General features: G+C 38.2%; 1 protein-coding gene across 8 annotated transcripts in view; it reads left to right on the plus strand.

Moving 5' to 3' along the window:
* PREX2 (phosphatidylinositol-3,4,5-trisphosphate dependent Rac exchange factor 2) overlaps positions 1-21,574 on the plus strand; it is a 287,172-nt gene that overhangs the window by 80,385 nt on the left and 185,213 nt on the right. For all 8 annotated transcript variants that reach the window (XM_082433590.1, XM_082433586.1, XM_082433589.1 and 5 more), the window contains exons 2-6: positions 7,299-7,370; positions 8,502-8,624; positions 10,951-11,055; positions 15,746-15,847; positions 18,984-19,145. In XM_082433590.1, the coding sequence (XP_082289716.1) occupies positions 7,314-7,370; positions 8,502-8,624; positions 10,951-11,055; positions 15,746-15,847; positions 18,984-19,145 (549 nt within the window). In that variant the 5' untranslated portion in view covers positions 7,299-7,313. The remainder of the gene's footprint in view (positions 1-7,298; positions 7,371-8,501; positions 8,625-10,950; positions 11,056-15,745; positions 15,848-18,983; positions 19,146-21,574) is intronic.

The following is a 21,574-nucleotide window of genomic DNA, read 5'->3' on the forward strand; positions in this document are numbered from 1 at the left end:
ATATTACTCCTAGTTGTTTGAAATTCCTGGTCTGGTAATTCCAACATCTCTGCCATATCTGAGTCTGGTTCTGATGCTTGCTCTGTCTCTTCTATCTGCTTTTTTTGTCTTTTAGTATGCCTTGTAATTTTTGGTTGAAAGCCAGGCATGATGTACTGTGTGAAAGGAACTCTGGTAAATAGGCCTTTAGTGTGTGGTAAGTAAGATGTGGGGGGATGGGAAGTGTTCTGTAGTCTTATGATTAAGTCTTTTGGTGAGCCTGTGTCCCTGAGCTGTGAACTTCACCAGTTTTTTCTCAGTAGTCCCCCCTCCTTATATGGAAAAAGTTGGCAAGTGTAAGTTAGGGTTGAGTATTTTTCTTTTCCCATCTGGAAGACTAGAGCAGGCAGGAGTCAGCATTTCTCTTCCCACAGTTCAGTTAGGCTGTGCTATAACCCGAATAGTGTAGACTCTGGTAAAATAGTTTCTTCTTGATCAGGCCTCATTAAGAAGAACAGAATGCTCTGATGTATTTCAAAATGGTTACTTTTCCCCTCCCTCTCTGGCACAGGAGAAGATTTCACTCTGATATTCACTGTGAGAAACTGGTAAAGCTCCTGGAGGAAAAACTCACAAAAGTGTGAGCCCTCCCCTCCCTCCTTTGACTGGGTCCCCCTGGAGTTTTAATCCTCAGACTTGTCCATCCTGAGCCTCCAGTAATTTGTCAGTTACAGTTCAGGATTTCCTAACCTGTGCTGCTTCTGGCAAACGTTTCAGCTCAGGCGATTGTGATCTGGTTAAGTTGTAATTATGTTTTCACCTGTTTGTGTGTTGATGTTTGCAGTAATGGTGCAAAGCAATGATGTGTAAAGCTGCTGGTGCTTTAGCGCGAGTCAACACAGTGGCACCAAACTGTACTGGTTGTCACTGTATACTTCACTGTCACCCACTCGCGTGGGTGGTTGGGGATGCCGGTTGCACTGAAGAATGTTCTGGATAAAGCTGCAAAAATTATTAATTTTATTAAATCTTGACTCTTAAGCACATCTGTTTAATATTCTGTGTGATGAGATGGGAGCTATAGCGAGGTGCTTTGCTGCGTATGCCAGTGTTGTGGTTGTCTCCAGGGAAAGACTGGGTATGATTGAGTTGCTATGGAACATCATATTTACTTGAAACAGCAGCTGTGGGATGAACTGTGGTTTCAGATTTGGGGTATTTGGGTATTTGGAAGATATGTTCTCAAAGAATGAAGTGAGCCTGTCATTGCAAGAAAAAAAAAAACTGATAGTATTTGCTTATGGTGATACATTCAAGTGAATTTAGAGTTTGGAAAATTTATGTCTATCACTGTGAGCTTGGCAGCTTCCTTATACTTAAAGACTTTTCTAATGAGTTGGATATACTGGTATTAACTAATGTGATGTGTTTTTTTAATATTGAATAATGAAATGTGTTAATATTTGGAAGATATGCATACCTCTCAGTGAATCACTATTAAAAAATGTACAGCATCAAACATGGATAAAAGGTCTCTTCAAATTCCAAGATAGGTCAATGGATTTTAAGGTAACAGAGTACAAAAAGTTCGCTGATATGGTTTCAGATTCCACATCATGACTACCTTTAAGAAACTACCACTTATTGAATTTTGTTGTTGTATTAAAGAAGAATATTCACAACTCACTGAAAATGTTATAACAATGAACATATTTTTCCCTTTTCCAACTGTCATTGAAAGTATGTTTCCAAACAATATATCACAATGCATTGAAGCATTTGAGAATTCAGCTATTTTCTATTAAGCCAGACATTAAAGAAATTTGCATTATTATAAGATAGTACCATACTTCGTACTAAAATTTTTTAGGAAAAGATAGCTGTTTTTCATAAAAGTATGTTATATATGTTAACATGTAATGGGCTTAGAATTGTTAATTTTAAATAAATTTGTAAATAAATGAATTTTTTGGATAGCAAATATTAAAATTTTCCTTAGTTTTAGTTGCTAACATATTAAATATTGATAGATAATAATACATATAAATAAAAGCTCTTTGTGGTTCTCCGTAATTTTTAAGAGTGTAAAGGAGTCCTGAGATTAAAATGTTTAAGAACCACTGCCAAGAACAATGCTTATCATTGAATTTTGTTTAGTGGTTAATAGTTAATATGTATTTAAATTTATAGACCTTAACACCACAATATGCATGTCTATTACTTTTTTTCATGTTAAATAAAGGAGTCCTGCTCAAAAAATTGGGACTCAATGGGTGTTCAGGAAAAAGTGAGAGCCAGTGGACTGGAGAATTTATGAAGGATTTGCCAAAAGTATAATAAGGGAACGTAAAACGTAACTCGAATGATGAATTGAGCTAGTATTTTCTAGCTTAAAAAATAAACCGTTCCTTATGCTAAATTCACCTACATATCTCTGCTCCCTCTCTCAGCAAAACTTTAAAAACTTCTAAACGTTTTCTGTGATTATAGACTCCATCTTTTTATTTTCCATTTCTCCTTCTATCCATTCATTTGGGAGTGCCATGGTCAAGATCACCAGTGACCGACCTTGTGTTGTCAAGTCATATATCTGTACCTTACCTGAATTCTCAGCACTGTTAAAGCGATTGACCACCCCTTCTTTCTTGAAGCCCTCTCTCTGTTGGCTTTTGTGACACTATACTCTCCTGGTTTTGCTCCTTCCTACCTTACTGGCTTCTTTGGTTTCTCTTCTTCTGCTTGACCTCTAAATGTTAGAGTGCCCTCAAGGTTATGTCCTGGGGCTTTTTTTTCCTTCTCTATCTATATACTTTCTCCAATGAACTGGGGCCAGCTGTCTCTTCTCTCTTCCCTGAGTTATGAACACTTTCCCTGAGTTATGTCTTTGTGCCAGGGGCACTCAACTCTTTAACTTCAGCCTCGAACTCCCCTCAGAAACCAAGATCAGTACAGCTACCTCCCTACTTGATATCTCTACATTGGTGTTCAGTAGGCATCTCAAATTCAACATGACCAGGACAAGCTGATTCTCCCACTCCAACAATTACTCCTCATTTCGACTTCTCCATTCCAATAAAATGGCGCCACAATCAACCAGGTATTCAAGGCAAACTCAAATGACAAGCCTTTTTCACTTAATAGGACTTTGTTTTTTTCTCAGGAAGACAAAACAAAACACTGTCTTCCAAAGAATTTTGATGTCATAATATTGTTTTAAGTTCAAGAGGTAAAAGGAAAATATTTACTCTTATTTTTTCCACGTATTTTCATGAAATGAGTACACTTTTTCCTGCAATAGTGCGGCTTCTCTTAAATCCTTCATATGTAAAATTTATCCATCTCTATTGGTATTAAATAGCCACAGTTTCAAGGTGACAGGTTGCTGCTAAAATCATTCTGAATGTAGAATATTTATAGGAGTAATAAGGTTTAATCCCTGTATGATATGAAATTCAGATTGGCATCAGGTATCTAGAATTAAAAGTGCGAACTGTTAAAATCTGTGCGATATTTGAGAGTGATCTGTGTGTGCCTGACTGATGAAAAGAGTGGGAAGGACAAAAATGAGTTGAGAAAGATTATCATTTAGTACACTGAAATTATAAGATAAGCAAATGCATTCTGAGAATAAAACTCATCATGGACTTTACTTTTGAGCTGGCAGTGGCCCAGATGGACAGACAAGGCCAAAGGGGATTGCTGTCATCTCCCTATTATATCTGAAAGAGTTTTCTTCCTTCTTTTGATTTCTTGGTAGCAAACTTGTGACATTTTTAGCTTTCTCAAACTTTAACTAATGTATCACATTTAATACATTTTATCAAACTCTTGTTGAGAGGAAAACAACGTGGAGCAAATTGAAGAGAAGGTGAGGTGAGCTCTCTGAATGGGAAGAAAGCAGCCCACGACTAGAGTGATATCTGGGAATACACTGTACAACATCATCGTCAGGGGAGCGCTGGTTTGCTGAGTGTGTGCTGTGCTAATTACACACCTGCAAACTGGAGTTGCAGGGAGGGGCCCCTGCGAGCCTCCCTTCCTCCAAAGGTGACCTAGGCTATCTTACTTGGCTCACCTGTCTCTGCATCTCCCGAGCTTTCAGTGATTATTATCACCCGTTTACGCAGCCCAGATTGTGATTTTCATTGTTGCGGGGAAGGTCCTCTGGTGAGGTATCAGGAACCCCAAGTGGCTGAGCGAGAGGGTACTGTACATAGAGGGAGTATGACCTGGAGTTGAAAGTCAAGGTGAAATAAGTGAACCCGTTTTTCCCATTGAGTCTTACTCATTTGTTTCACAGTCTGTTTCTTTAGTCTTTGGAAGAATAAACATAAAGATCATCAGACTGTGGTCTCTGGACCAAGTGTATTAGGGAACTTGCTCAAAATGCAGATTTCTGGGTCCTAAACCAATCTGCTGAATCAGACCTTCTGGGGACAGGGCTGGAGAATCTGCATTTGGAAGAAACTCTCCAAGTCTTATACACAGTGAAAAGTTTGAGGACCACTGGCATTAAAAGCCAGTTTCTGGTACTTATTTTCCATATATTTGTATCAGAATGAAGATGATCTAATTCTGATGAAATTCTGAACCAGGGAGAATGAATGAATACAGAGATAAAACAACATATTAAATCTCATGTGTTTTTGTGACTAGGGTATTAATGCTTCCTTGATTGATAGGAGAAAGATTAAATGCCCCAGTTACCAAAGTCTGAAAGGACTCTGTAGATTCTGGTTGTTAAAGGATGATTCTGAGAACACGTTGTTTATCTTCAGAGAGGAAGACTTACACATTTTGTAAAAAATGTCAGAGTTTTCATGATTTTTCCCTCTGAGCAAACTATCTTAAATCTGCCTTCACTGTTGTATAAAATGAGGCTCTTGGGAAAAATAAATGCTTGGCTAGAAATGCTAAGAAGTTCCAGGTTTTCTTTCATATGCAGTTAAACAAAAAGTTCCCTATTGTCAGGGAGGATTGAAGATAAAAAGTCAGATAAAGATAGAGTTTACTTTATTAGCTTGTATGTTTCCTTCTACCTCATAGTTTGATTCATTTTCACTACCTCCTGTCTTCAATTTGTTGGTTTCAGAATGTGACTGAGTTCAGTTTATGAAGATAAGGTTTATACGTGTAGAAGTGAAGTTTAAGTTTTGCTTGCACGAGAGGTTATGTTTCCTATGTGGTTAATATGGAATGTAAACTCGGCAACCAAAGCAACCGTGCTGTTTAAAGACTAAACGGAAAGAGCTAAGGAGCATTTTTAGTATAGGTATATGGAAAACTATTCAAGAAAAACAAAACTAAAATTAAAAATTAGACTAACACTAATTAAAATGGGCACTTAAAGTCAGAAAATTCGAAAATCTCTCTCCATTGCCAATTATACCTAACTTTAGATAATATTTCAAAAGATTGTATCACGTTTCCAATTAAAAAAGTTAAGGTGACATCCAATACTTTCATAGTCATTTTATTTAATTCAGCTGAGTTCTTTCATTCATTTGAGGCTGTCAGTACTGATGTGGCTTTGTAGTTATGGAATCTGAAACGTGAACTCATTGAATCAGGAATCAAGATGGTGCTGAAGCTAAAGCTAGGAGTGAGATCTGTGGCCCATTTGTTTTGTTTCCTTTAAATAATTTTGTTATTTTTCTTTACAAAAGTTACAACGTGCACACAGCCAGATATTCTGACAATAAGAAAGTGTACAAAGGTCATCTTCCTATCACCTGGAGGTAATCACTGTTTGCATTTTGGTATATGCTACATATTTTTTCTTAGTATGAATGCACACTGACATTACACATGTGTATATATGTATACATTATATACATGTGTAATATTCGTATATATGATATATACGTATATGTACACACATATACAGTTGTGTGTGTATATATATATGTATATATACACGAAAGTGTGTATGTATAGGTATGTGCACATCCAGTATGCTGTTTGGTAATTTTTTTCGCCAAACAGTATTTTATAGACATCTGTTGTATACACACATATGTATATATAATTTTCATCCCATTCCATTTATGATTGTACTTTTGCACAGTATTCTGTAGTTTGCATGTACCATAATATATTAGATGATCCCATTAATAATGGGCATTTAGGTGGTTTCCACTTTTGTAATCAATACACTGAAACCCCTTGTCTGAATATTTTCTTAGGATAAATTCCTAGAAGTAGAATTACTGGGTTAAAGGGAATGCCCACTTAAAAATTTGAGATATATTGTAAGTTGTCCTCAGAAGTGTTGTGCCATTTTATACTGTTATTAGCAATGTCTTGAGGGTGATAATTTTGGAATATTATGCACAATCCTGGGTTTGTTAATCTTTTAAATCTTTGTAAATATAGCATGTCAATAATGAAATTCTTTTTTTTTCTTAAATGAAATTCTTACATTAATTTTCATTTGTTTGATACAGTATCTTGAGATTCCTTCAAGCTTCTATGTGCCCTGACTTGGCAGGTAGTGGCTGGAGTTCTGAAGACAGACAAGGGAAGGGATGATCTCACGAGGTCACTAGGTAGTTAGTGGACGTTGTCTTGAGGACAACGTCTTGTATTTGCTGGATAGAAAGTCTCGTCTTTTTTCCTTCTAAACTTTCTCTTTTAAGGCTCAGTATAAATAACTCTTTTTATCCTTTTTTCTTTGCTAAAATAATAGCTTATTTAGTCATGGGCTTAATGACCATCAGTAAGGGTCCAGATCTTTGAAATACAAATGAACTCATTTGCCTACCATAGGGCTGTGGAGAGCTCAGACCTGATCCCAGAAATACAAATTCTGGCTTCCTAAAACTTGAATGGGGCAAGAGGGGATGGGAAATTCTTCCATTCCTTCTTGAAGGTCCCTTTCTTTCTCCCTTCCTCCCTCACTTCCTCAATTTCTCTCACTTCTAAAGGGCTCCCTTTAGAATTTCTGGCCCTTTTGTTTGTATTAGAAATCCCATTTTTAGCTAGATTTTGGCCTTTTGTGCTTCACAAGACTTAGAAGTTTAGGAAACATTTGACTCTGTGTGTTTTACCGCAGAACTTTGAGATCTTGGTGGATACGTTTAATTCATATCTACGTGATCACTTTTGGCCCTGCCCCAAAACTATAAAGGAAATATAATTCCCAGGTAGGAGAAGCAACGGCACAAGATTTCTGCCTTTTACAACAAAACTGTTACACTCGATAGTTATTGGATTTTTAAACTTTTGGTTTCTTATAAAAAACAGTTAATTCAGATCAACACTCAGTTATCTGATTAGTCCAATGTTGCCTTCATAGTATCTTTTCCTGCTTCCTGCAGGCATTCTTACACCGGATGAACCAGTGCGCTGCCTCGAAACTTGACAAAAATGTAACAGAAGAAACGGTGAAGGTGAGGAGGTGCCCTCGACCCCAGCACAAGGTCCCCTCAGATGAAATTTTACCCGTGGGATGTTGCCTCAGGGCTCGTCAACTTGTCTCCACTTCGGGGATAAGTTCTGTGCCAGTCACCAGTCATTGTGTGGTCAACAATGAGAAAAAGGGAAACTAGGGTTTGGAAAAAGAAACGGGGGTTATGAGGATGGTGTAGAGGACAGAGAGAAATCTTTGCCAAGACCTTGGAAACGTTTGAAAGGAGGAAAAAAATATCCCCAGGTCCAAGAACCTTCATGTCTCTTGAGGGGGAAGGAGCTGAACCATGTGTGAGGGGATTGCTAGAGGGCCTGGGGGGCAGGATGTGGGCAAACGCTGCTTCCAGTCCCTGACCCCTGGAGAACAAACGATTTGGACGGTCCACTGGGGCAGAAGAAGTCCGCACAGCATCTTCAGCTCACAAAGGTATAAGCATTTCCTTTTAAACTGTAGGGAAGGAAAATTGTGAAGAGTTTTGGGGAAAAAAGGGGGGGGGAATGGTAAATGAAAATTAATGGTGCTATAGTCATTATTATTCATTGAAATTGTATAAATCATCATTGATATGTATTTTGGATGCCAACTTGCTGTTTTATTTTACGGAAAATAAGCAATCCCCAAGGACTTTATAGGCACATCTGACTGTTTCCCATTAAATTCAGTAGTAACGTTTATATTCTCCTTACCATGGAGTGTTTTAGTTTGGGTGCTTTTGGTTGCAAGCAAAAGACGCCTGTTACTCAAAGGGACATGAAGGTACTTTGATTCCCATAGCAGGGACTTCTACGGGCAAAGAAGCCCTTCCCCCAAAGCCTGCCAGCAAATCTGCCCGCGCTGTTTTACCTGCAGTCCGCTGTCCTTAGTGGGGTGGGACGACGACCATACTTGGATTCAGTTGCTCAGGATTGTCTTGAGAGCCGGGACTAGGTTCCCGGTTCCCAGAATTGTGTGGGAGGGGAGAGGATGTCCAGACAGAATGGGTGCTCTGCCAGCCGGGGGGGTGGGAAGGACAGCTCCCCACCGACGTTTTCAACTTGGAGAGAAAACACTCTACTCCCATAGGCTGTTTTTAAAACTTGCTTCACTATTGCACTTACACATTTATTTACAGATGCTGTTCTCAAACATTGAAGATATCCTTGCAGTACATAAAGAATTCTTAAAAGTCGTGGAAGAATGCTTACATCCAGAACCGAACGCTCAGCAAGAAGTGGGAACCTGCTTTCTTCACTTTGTAGGATCAATTTCTGTTTATTTTAAAAGCTTTTCCCCCTAAAATTTAAAGTTTCACTTTTGGCACAGTAGTATGTGGGAATTCAGCATTAGAAGTAAAATCTGACACCAAAAGTTTGGGGTCTTTTAAGGCCAATGAAATCTTCCACTTAGAGCCAGAAAAGGGGAGAGGGCCTCACATCCTCCATTTTATTCAGTGAAGAATAAACAGGCTTTTCTTCTTCCCAGCGAGTTAGTTTTTTGCATCCTCTGTAGCTTTGAATTCTAATGAATATTCAGGCTGTTTCATAATGAATGGATTTTTATGTTTCTCTCAAACATAGAGCATTTCTCTTTTGAGGCAGAAAATCCTTACTTTTACAGTGGTGCGATGAGCCTTTTATTAGTCAAAACATTCCCTTGTTAATCGACTTGTGACTAACCTGGAGGTGAAAAGACCTGGTCCCTCTAGGTACACATCTAGGTGCCTGCATCTGAATTTTTCTCAGAGGCTTGTACTGAACAGTGCCGAAGAAGAACAAGCCAGTACTTAGTTATTTCAAATTATATGTCGTGCTTGTATGATCATTTTCATCCCTTTGCACGTGATAGCTGAAATTATTTATGCAATCGATTTGCAAGGTAAAAAGCCACCTGTACGGTGAAAATCGTTTTCAGAACTAAAGGGCATTCATACTGACAAAAGAAAAATAATGCTGCTATTTCTACCACTCTGCTGATGCTAATTTTCAGAATACCAATTTGAATCCATTTACTTTTCAAAATGCTATACAATTAGTGTTTTATTTAAAAATGTATAGGAGTATTTTGTCATAGAAATCAATTTTTGTTTATTTTTGATTTTCAGTCTTTTATAAAGTAATGATATGGAGTTTCTAGATCTGTATTTCTGTATGTGGTGAGCAGACTCTGTAAATGTTATTTTTAGAATCAGAAAATATTCCATAAAAATAATTATTTTAAAGGGAGAGACTCCTTGGGTATAGGAAGATCAAGCTTTCGTTGGGCAAAACTATAAGCCACGTGTGTTTGTATCCACTTAATCCAGACTGTTCCCTTTCATGAAAGAATGCACATCTCCTGCCAGCTGGAGTAGTTACTATCTCAGTGCCGGGCTGCACATGGGAATCTTGCACCCTGACATCTATTTCCTCAGTAACACACTATGAATCTGTCAGCCATGAATTTAGTTAAACTATTTCTGAAGTTTGTTTTCTTCTGGTTTATCCCGTCTCTTGAAATAAGTAATTCAATACATTTTCTACTGGCTGTATAAAATAGCACTCAGTGTTTCTAAATACATGTCTTTGAAATTTTAGAGGACGCACTTCTGTTCTACCATTCAGTCACTACATTTTCTGTGTCTTCCTCTTTTACTGGGATATTTTACTGGAATATTTACTGGGATATTTGATAGATATTGATCATAGATACTTGGAGAAAATCTTACAGATGGAAGGGAGCTTTAGAGATCAAGATGGTGTGAAATTTCTCCTTTTATGAAAGAATCCCTTCTATAGCATCTATGAAGGTTGTTGATCTTGTTTTTACATGATCACTTTTAGTCACAGCTCTAATTGTTAGAAAATCTCTATATTAATCCTGAATCTGCCTATCACTGCCCATCATGACCCTTGCAATTTCCACCCAGTGGTCCTAGTATTGTGTTTTGGAGCTACAAAGAGTTGTAAATCCTTTACAATAAATAGGACAGCTATTGGAAAGTAGCTACCATTCCCTTACTTTTATATACTAACAAACATCTCTCTCTGAGATGACCTCTCAGATGTAATATCTTCAGGGTCTGTCATTATCTCAGTCGCTTGTTGCTGACTATTCTCCACTTTGTCAGTGTCCTTCTTAAACACAACTGTCCAGATTGGTGCATATGACCTGCAGGGTACTATGCCCTATTGCTCTATGATCTGGCACATGCTTTTCCCTCCACCAAAAACACTTTCCTCCCTCTCCCTGCTAGGGAATCATGGATTTATGTCTCTCTATCTCGCCCACGTATGACATCTTTTTTAAAGCTGTGTCTGAATCCTCCCAGCAAAGCTAAGTACTCTCTTCTCTGTAATCTGCTACCACGTGGTTCATTTAATTTTTATTGCATACATCATATTGGATTGTAATTAATGCAAGTCTATCTCCTTTCCTAGACAATTCTTCATGGATCAGGGAAAATTTAAACATACTTATATATACACATAGTATAGCTCTTGAAACATAGTAAACACTTAATAAAGTTTGTTCATAAACTTCACACTTAATATTTCAAAATGGCTCATAAAATGACTCTAACTTATTCTTACCTGAATTCACAGAAAGACAAGTTTCGTATCTACGACGAATATTGTAGTAATCATGAGAAGGCACAGAAATTGCTTTTTGAACTTAACAAAATAAGAACAATCCGGACATTTCTTTTGGTAAGTATATATTTATGTATCACCATATGCTGTTATTTGTTGATAGGCCCACTAAGAGCCAAGGAATAGCGTCCGTGTGGTGTAAAAACTGCTTGTATGACATCTGTTTTTAACATATCCCTGCTAGGAAGCTAGAGAGTCATTTGAGAAATGTAAGAAGTGAGACTGTAAATCAACTATATTTCTATATATATATATGCTCTTAAAATCACACACACACACACACACACACACACAAATGAAATGAGCAAAATGAAAAGAAGTGAGAGTTGGGAGAAGCTTGTTTATGGGGAAGCACTGTCATGCCCTCTCCTGGTTGATTATGAGTTGTGAAACCACAGGTTCTTAGTGAGAGAAGACATTTATGCCAGAGTTCACAGTTGCTTTTATATCCCTCAGCTCCCTAGAGTTTCATTTACTTCTGCTAAGAGAGCTCTAAGTAGGGCAGTGACAGGAAGGAAATGCATCACGGGGATGGTAGAAAAGAATTTTCAAGATTGACTTTTCTCCTACATACATTCCATATTCAGTGTTCATAAAAAGAGCAAGAATCTGTATTTAATTTCTTCAGGATAGTACAAATAAATGCATAGTTTGGCAGTTTCTTGGACATTGCAATTGCCAGTGAGAACCACACTGTAAATAGAATTCAGTGAAATTTAACAAATTGTGGAGTGGAACAGACCTCTCCACGATCCAGTTTTAGAGCCTGGATCAGCTCATTTAAAATGAAAAATAAAATGCCCATTTACAGCTCTTTTCCACTCGCACCATTAGCTCCAGGCAATCATTGAGTTGCTTTCTATCTCTATAGGTTTGCCTTTTCTGGAGATTTCATATAAATGGATTTGTACAATATAATCTTTTTATGCCTGGCTTCTTTTATTGAGTAAAATGATTGTGAGGTTCATCCTTGTTGTAGCATGTATCCCCATTCTATTCATTTTTGTTGCTGAATAATATTCCATTGTATTTTCTTGTATTTTGTTTATCCATTTGCCAGTTTATGAACATTGGGTCAACAGTTGACTGTGATAATGATGGACCTTGAAGATCCTACATATGAGATGTCATTTCAGAGAGAGAAATTTCTTAGTAAAGTCAGGAAATGTCAAGTTTGGGCAATTCTGAAGAATGCTGTTATGAATATTCATGTCCAAGTCTGTGTGTGGACATACATTTTCATTCTCTTGGGTAGATACTAAGAGTAGAATTGCTGGATCAGAGTAAGTTTATGTTTAGTTGTTTTTTTTTTTTTTTGTAATTGCTCTAGGGACTACAATATGCATCTTTTTTTAAAAAATTAATTAATTTATTTATTATTTTTGGCTGTGTTGGGTCTTCGTTTCTGTGCGAGGGCTTTCACTAGTTGCGGCGAGCGGGGGCCACTCCTCATCGCGGTGCACGGGCCTCTCACTGTCACGGCCTCTCCCGTTGCGGAGCACAGGCTCCAGACGCGCAGGCTCAGTAGTTGTGGCTCACGGGCCTAGTTGCTCCGCGGCATGTGGGATCTTCCCAGACCAGGGCTCGAACCCGTGTCCCCTGCATTGGCAGGCAGATTCTCAACCACTGCGCCACCAGGGAAGCCCTACAATATGCATCTTAACTTAGGAAGTTTATTTCCCTGAGGTTGGTTATTGTTTTTTGTTTGTTTTGTTTTCAGGAACTTGCCTGGATTTAATTTGAGAATCTGTGTCTTTTGTATACGTAGCTGCTGCTGTCTCTGCTCAGTTTTTGTTTTATAACTTAGCCTTTCTTTTTAGGGGTCACTCCTCTGACTGGTTAACTTAGTGGTCAGCTGGGGCTTTGAAAGAGGTGATTGAACATCATAATCCCTATGATTTGTGGGTCTGTGTGTGAGTGTTGCGGGTGACACATTCACAGGGCAGGCAGTTTTCAAGTCAGATCTGGGTTTTTTTTCTCATGGGGCCATCTCAGGTCCTCTCTGCACGTACATAGTCTGACATTTGCCCCGAGCAGGACTGCAATCTCAGGCCAGCAGAAATGTGAGCGTTCCCCATTTTTCTTGGGCAGTGTGCTAATTTTATTGACAACACTCCTGGGTGTGGGATTTTTGCCCTCTGCAGTCCCCTCTGGTAACAGGTTTGCAGGGCCAGTGCTACTGTGACAGGGCTACCATGCAGGATGAGCTGAGGATGGCCCTGGGGCTGGGGACATTTAGGGGGAGGATGGGAGGAGCCCAGGCAAGAATGCTACCAACTCCCCTGTTCTTACCTGAAGTTCAGCAGTTTTTCATGAATAAACACTTCTCCGTTTGTTGTTTGACTTTAGTTGATTACCAGAACCCTGAAATTGTTGTCTTTTACAATTTTGCTCAGTATAACAGTTGTTTTGGGGAAGAGAATTTACTCATCTCTTCTCTCTGCCGTGGCCAGAGGAAGTTCCTGTGCCCCTGGACCAATGGGGCTCTCTATGAACTATCAGAACTTTGCTCTCTCACTGAGGGCACTCTGTTCTCAGCAGAGCTGGCTCTCCACTAAATGTCACAAGTCCAGAGTGCTAGTTTTTACAAGATCCTACAGCATAGTCTGGTAGGAAGACCCTGGCTTTTATAGTTCTTGCCTTGGCACTAAGTGGCCACTAATTACCTGGATGACTTGGGGAAACTCATTACATCTCTGATGTCATTTTCTTTACTCATAACATGGGGATAATAACAATCACCCTTTGAAGAACATTAAGGATTTACAGGTTTGGGGTGATGATGTTATATTTTTGGGTACTTGCATATACTGTCACCTGAGTAAGTTTTTACGTTCAGTGGAATCTCTAGCAGCTTATTTAGGAAACATTCTTTCTGTCTACATAAGGAGAAAGCTGGCTCTCATAAGCCAGTCTAATAAGGACCTACTGTATAGCACAGCGAACTCTACTCAATACTCTGTCATGACCTATATGGGAAAAGAATCTAAAAAAGAGTGGATACATGTATATGTATAGCTGATTCACTTTGCTGTACAGCAGAAACTAACACAACATTGTAAATCAACTATACTCCAATAAAAGTTAAAAAAGAAAGTGGCTGTTATGGAGAGAGTTTGCAATCTATACAGCACTAATAGACAAGGAAATAAAAGTGGGTTAGACAGTCCTGTGTTCCTGAGGGTGCTTCAGCCCAGGGCTAGGTAGAGGGGGTGGCCGCATTTGTAAGGGGCGCTCACTGATACGGGGACACTGAAACATCACTGGAAATAGAATGGGCTGTAGATAGTTGTGTTACATAGGATTCCTCTGGGGACAGTACCATACACAGGTGGAAAGAGTATTTTGATGACCTGATTGCAGTAGGGGTTGAAACCCCCAAAGAGCATGTTTGAATGAGACATTTCTTTGCTGCTGTGTCTTCTAAGGTTTCTGGTGAAGTGCAAGTCATGGTGCTGGTTTTGCCGAGTTGGTTGAACAAATTGGAGCTGAACTCAGGTGCTCAGGGCAGTGGGGGGCTGGTCTGCTTCCATCACTCTTCCTTTTGTTTCCTTTCCCACTCAGCACTCGGTCTCTCCTCTCAAGGAATGTAGGACAGTATTTTAAAAAATAGTGGTATAAAGGTTATAAATTATCAGTATGATGTTTGAAGAGCTCTTTTCTTCCTCAGTTAAATATTTATTATTGGCTTCCTCTGTGCCAGTCACCCTGATAGGCACTGCAGAAACAGGTTTTGACACAAGTTTCCAGTCTGTTATTTTAGGGAATTCCCTGGCGGTCCAGTAGTCAGGACTTGGAGCTTTCACTGCCGAGGGCCCGGGTTCGATCCTGGTCAGAGAACTAAGATCCCACAAACCGCGTGGCGTGGCCAAAGAAAAAAATCTGGTTTTTAAATTTTTTTAATTAAAAAATTGCTTTTAAAATCTTTATTTTAATGTTTTTTTGCATTGCTGCTTAAACCACAAAATAAAGACCAGGTGCTTCAGAGGATCAAGCCTGTATTTATCAGAGTTGATTCTCTTGACCATCACTTTCAGTAAATGGAAGCTGCTTCTATTTCATCTCACTGTGATTGCTGATTTTGAGTTTTCTCCTTCCATCTTGGCTCTGTGGAGATCATATCTGACATCCTTCCCTGAGACTGCCTGGCCAGTGTCATTGGTGAGGTATTATACAAAGTGACTTAGAGATCACTGGATTAAAACAGGCCAGTTGTACAGAGAGGAAAATTAGAATTTTGAAATCAGTCCGAGTTGCATCACTAGCCAGTGGCAGAGCATGGGTAGAACCCAGTTGTCCTTAGTCCTGATCTTCTGCAACACCGCATGACCTCCCCCTATAAGCAGGATGTATGTACGTATGTGTGCATCTATTTATTCATCCGTCAGTACATTCTTTCATCAGTACATCCATCCATCCATTCATCCATCCATCTATCCATTAATTCATTCCTCCATCTCTGTCTCTTTCTTTTGCCTCAGACTTCATACTCAGGTGAATATATGTGAATTCATTTTCAAGATAAAGATTCAAAACACATTTTGGTTGCTAACTAATCTGAAAGGCAAAAGTATTTCCTTTCTCTCCTGTCAACTTTCTTTGTGACTGAATGTGCTTTTCTCAGAGAGAGAAGCTATATAGAGACATGCTTTCACAGGTTTTCAGCAGAAAAGTTTATGATGGAAGAAAGTTTCACCACCTCAGGCTTAAAAATGTACATAATTAATTGTCTTTATTTCCACCCCAGAACTGCATGCTACTTGGAGGACGGAAGAACACAGATGTTCCCCTGGAAGGATACTTAGTAACACCAATACAAAGAATATGCAAGTACCCTCTCCTTTTGAAGGTACTTTATGTGTTTACTTCATTGTTGTATTTCCCTTGTACCTGCATATTTTTGCCGATGATCTTTAAAAAATTTTTCTTTTAAATAGTGTGACATTCCAAAGAAAAGGCAAATATAGTTATTGGGAAAAATAGCTGTTTTGTCAGTAATTTATATAGAGAGTGGGAAACAAATGTCCTCGGACAGCAGACTTTTAGTACTCTTTGTAAAAAATACGCTTGTTTGAGTTTCCTTCAGCGTAAATGCGTTAGTTTCAAGATAGATCCCATTAAGTACATTATGACCAGTTTATATAGCGCTTTGTCTACAAGGTTCCTTATCTTAAGTAAATTTGCTTTGGGTATATTTTGTTTTCATTTCCCCAAACATTGGTGACTTCTTGATGCTAATGAAGTTAAGGCTAAGTTACATAATTTCAGAGCCTGGTTTTTAAATCATTATTACAGGGAATGGTGTGGGTCACATGGGATAAAAAATGATAGAAAGTGGAAAGACAGTGCTAAGACAACACTGCCTCTGGAAAACAGGAAATGCCTTACGGTCGTAGGTCCATGGCCTCATTACAATGACCAAAAGTTTTATTATGAGAAACATATTATAATATACTAATTACTGCTTATACTGCAAGGGTCTATGAATAGATTAGAACAGCAGTTCTGGAAAGGATGTTTTTTGGAAATGTAGCATCTGAATAGGCAGTTTGGGGTGGTGGTTGAACATTTGAGTTCTGAGTTCAAATCTTATGCATTCTGCTTACTAGCTGCATGACTGAGCTCGTAATCTAACCTCTTAAAGTCATGGGCTTTATTTATGAAACAGAAATGATGATGACATGATGAAATTATAACATATATCTAAAAGAATGTATATATGTATGCATATGTATATCTCTGTGTATATACATGTGTATGCATATACATAAGGGAGTACCTAATAATTAATTGAGCTGATTTATACACATCATTTAGCATAGTATGTACTCCATAAATGTTAGCCATTATTACTCATGTATATTTGATTCTTTTAACATATTAATATATTAACTACTTCTTAGCTTCTAAGTTAAAAAAAACCTCAGAAATGTTATGGACGTACTAACTGGTGTTCTTACTGATTTACTTTTTGAGAAATAAATGTTATGAATTTGAACTAAAATGCATTTTTTCACTACAGGTTTTGTCAGTTGCATAAATTAGGTCTCAGTGAAAATTTTCTTTGAAAAGGATTTCTTCTTATTAAAAAAACAAGTTAAAGTTGCTTGCTTAGCTAATGTAGAGAGAAGCTAGCACAGGGATGTCCAGGTCTGCAGAGCTTTGGCATGGGAGGATTGGTGCAAATGTGACTCCCATCTTTCTGGGAGTCCCTTCAGACCTCTGACTTGGTGACTCACATTTGCACACGTTCTCATCACTCCATTTATTCCTAGTCCTGATTTTGGAATCCCGAGGGTTGGTTTGTTTTAAGAGTCAGAAGGATAGTGATATTAAGAGAAATATATCAAGTTAAGTGGTTGTTCTAAATCAACTCCTTTCTGGTTAAGGACGACCTCAGGTGACCTCACAGATAGGAACATGGACATATCCTTGCTTAGGAAGAAAGAGGTCGATTCAGAGCATCTTCAAGAAGTTGAGGAATGACATCCTTTCCCTTTTTTGGAAGATTATCTTCACAAAGAAACAGGAGAAAACTACTTGTGTAGTAGATATATTGGTGTTGATGGTTTTCTTTGTTGTACCATTGGCTGAAAAACTGAGCTGGTATTCTGGGATGATCTGCAATGGTTTTATTTATTCAGAGAAAAACATTAGGGGATTAGGCCGTGTGTTAAAGAAAAGATACGTTGGTTTTATTTGTGGAACTTGGAATTATTGGGTTGGCCAATCAGCACAAGGTTCATAGCAGGTAACTGACAGATTATTACTAGTCATTTCTCCTGCTGTCTCACATTATCTAAATTCATGTCTCAACTCCAGAGATACCCACCGGGCACATAGACTGCAGGCTGCCTTCGCCACTTCACATAATTTACAAATAATTCTACACTTGAGGGTCTCTGCAGAAGCCTACACATCTCCTTTATGGATTTGTGATCCAGCGTAACTATTTAAGCCTTATCTTGGGAGTGACGTAATGTGCATTCTTTTGGTGCTAGTTCTGTAGAGTGTGAATATTTTGAATGCAGGGTCAAAGTTTATGGCAGAATTTTCAACAATAACAGGACATCAAGAGAGTATAACAACTGCATATTTTCCCACTGTATGTTAAGAATTAAGAAAATTCTTTTAAAGACTTGCCTCAGGATTTCTGTAATTGTGTTAATTACATGATGATGGCAACTGTAGTAAAGAAACAAATGACTAATTTAAAAGTAATGTGGTCACAACTGTCTAGACAGTGGGTGTAGATGTTTAATTTTGTGCTTCTAAACAAGACCTTTTATAAGATTAAAGATTACTCTAGTTCTGATATCCTGAATGGAAAAAAAATTAAAAGAAAATAAAAGCAAAAAGAAAGCTGTTGAAGGGTGTATGGAAGTTCATTCATTGCGGAGAATGAACCTGAGTTGTTGGCGAACACAGCATAAATTCCTCCTTTAATGATGGAGTATTGTGGAATTTATAAATTGTTTGTTTTACTAGAGTATAAGACTATTTTTAAAATTTGCTTTATTTATGACATTTTTATAGTTTCCTCAAAAAATATTAGAAAATAAGGAACTTAAATTATTTTTGAAATTATAGGACATATTCATTTAAATATTTACTATTCTTGTAAAGACTCTAGGAAAATGAAATCAACATATAAAGATGTCCTCCTTTTGGAGCAAAACTCAAACTTATAAAAAATTACATGCAGTAGGTGAGATATTTGACAATTCCAAAGGAGACGTCTAATTTAGTTTTTTGAAAAAACATCATTTTGAGGGAAAAATTAAAGTGACTGCAAAGTGTGCAGGGGGTGACGCTTATTCATTGATTCAGCCTTTTGTTTTTGATCTTAATTTGGTGGAGTTTGTGATGTCACTTCTGAAATTGGCTCTCACGGACTTTGCAGTTTTCATTTCCTGGTCAGTCTGAACCTGCTGTCCCAGAAAGCTGAAGATCAAAGGGCGGTTTGTTTTTTTGTGTATAAACAGGAGTTGCTGAAGCGGACTCCAAGGAAACACAGTGACTACGCAGCAGTGATGGAAGCCCTCCAAGCCATGAAAGCCGTCTGTTCCAACATCAACGAGGCCAAGAGACAGATGGAGAAGTTGGAAGTTTTAGAGGAGTGGCAGTCTCACATTGAAGGCTGGGAGGTACAGTCACTGTACCCAACAATTGAGCTTAAAATAGTTTTGTTATGTCTTATGCTGTGCGTAGAGTTACTGGCATTGGATGGAACCATAAATGGTCATTTTCCTAGGTAATGCTAGAGGGCTGTAACAATTTCCGAAAAGTGCTGTCATTATTCTTTTTAAATATCTTTAAAGGGGCAGTTAATTGACTTAACTTCAACCTGAAAGCTTTACGATAGAGCCAATCAAAACTGTGTGTGTTACAAGCTTAGATAGGTCAGTATTTGTGCATCATGACAAACCTTTCTCCAGTCTTAACTTTGGTCAATAATATATAACCGTAGCCTGAGTCCTGGAGAGAGTAAAGAAGGGGAGTAAGGCTCCAAACCTGTGCTGTAATATTATTATTTTCAGACTCTAAGTTAGGTATTTGATGATGAATTTCATTTTAAGTCCACTTCATCTCTCTAAATTTGAATTTCTTCATTTCTAACATGAAGGAACTGGCCATGACATGATTTTTAAGGTCCATTCAAGATGAAAAATTTTATGGTTTCATGATTCGCTGAAGAAAGATTTTTTAAAATGACGAAAAAGCAAATGAAGAGTGATATTGAGAATCTGTAATATGTTTTCAGCTATGGTAATTTTGTGTCCCAGTTATTTCATGGAATTGGAGCCCTATATTACTTTAGCACTGTGTAAAGAATAAACTAAAATTCTTTCTTTAAATTGACTTAATTTAGATGATCAAGAGCTTTCAACTAGGATAATTTCTTATGGTTATAAAGTAAGCAATTAAGATAATATTTTTAAAGTATAAAGAAGATTTAAAATTTCCAACCAAATATTGTATCACACAAATCAAGGGGATTGCTTTTATCTTTAGGGCTATATAATTGATTGATTCATTTCTTATCTTCAATATGTTGGTTTCCATTTAGATATAACCTTACATCCATTCAGATTTGCAAAGAAACCTCAAACATTGACCCCAGGGAATGCTCCTATTTATCCATTCTTTGCCATGAATCTTTTAAAATGCTAACTGACTTAGTTTCCTCCTCATCTATATTCTTTCATTTCAAGTGTTCAGGGTGACCCCTTATTTCAGCATGAATGCTACTTATTTCAATCAATTAAAATGGTTGTGTGTTTTACAGTTGATTCATGATGATAATTCCTTTCCTGGGGGCAGTTGTCCTGCTGGGCTGAGAAAAATAGATGAAAGTTTGCTTTTGCCATTCTGTTGTCACTCAAACATCAGAAGAAAAACCGAACTTGTTTTAAATTGCAGGATTTGTCAGTGACTTCTGCCAGGCCTTTGACCAAAATAAAACTTTTATAAGACTCTTTCAGGTTCTCTAGGGAAATGGAATCTGTCATAATTTTGTTTCCTCCTCATGTATCAGTATATCCTAAAAATTGTGTCTCCTTTAGAAATGAGAGATTCCTTAAAAAGTGTTGCTATTTCTTCCACTGTTCATGGCCAGTTACTCAAAGGAAGAATGCTGTGTCGTCCATACTATGTCATTTGTAGCCTGTAGCGGTGGGTGCTTCAACCTCACCAGCCTTGGTGGGTTTACAGCACTTGGAGTGGGAGAGAAAAATGGAGCCTGGGGACAAAGGAGACTGGTGAGAGGAAATCTGATGTGACCACTGTTCCAGTGGGCACAGGGGAGATAAAATGAGGGTCGGGTTCCAAAAAGAGAGGCAACGCAAATTCTACTTGAGTAGGATTTGAAAATGAGTGCATAAGACACAGTCATACAGTGACTTGGGAGCTTCGGTACTTTGAGGGAATGCAGCTTGGAGCAGGGCCCAGCCAGTTGATTGGAAACTTGTGATAAGAACCTGATTTGACATCTCAGTCTACCACCTTGGAGAGACGGCGGAAAGCTGCTATAGTACTCAGGCCTGGTCCCTTCTGGGAAGTTTAGGAAGAACTGCTATCTGGTAAGACTCCAAAGGTGCACAAATCAAAGGGAGGGATGCGGTCATATAGGATGAATTCAGGCCCTGGAAGGGAGTGGGAGTGGTTAGGGTTTTCTGTGACTTGCTAACAGGGATTATTGCTCAGCTTACAGGCAGCTTTATGTATGTTCAGAGCGACTCTCGTGAGGTTAAGACAAGGCCAAGGACAAATGTCTGATGGCATGACAGTCACAGAACAGAGAGTTCCTTCAAGAGTTTTGGAGGTTAGTAGCCTTGAGCTAATGTTGGGTAACAGCTCTCTAACTCCTTCCAGGAGTACCTGCGGACCTTTTAGGACTATCTTAGAGTTGACACTCTAGCTCCAGTAACTAAAATTCTCTTGGATAGGGATCTGAGTCTGATACACCATGACTTTGCATTATTTCCACTTTTGGTGGATTATTAGTTCAAGTATGTCACTTAATTATCTAGGGTCTTATTTCCCCATTCATCAAATGAAGGGGAGTAAAATCTCT

The sequence above is a fragment of the Balaenoptera physalus genome (genome assembly GCF_965194825.1).
Source record: "Balaenoptera physalus genome assembly, chromosome: 17".
Lineage (NCBI taxonomy): Eukaryota > Metazoa > Chordata > Mammalia > Artiodactyla > Balaenopteridae > Balaenoptera > Balaenoptera physalus.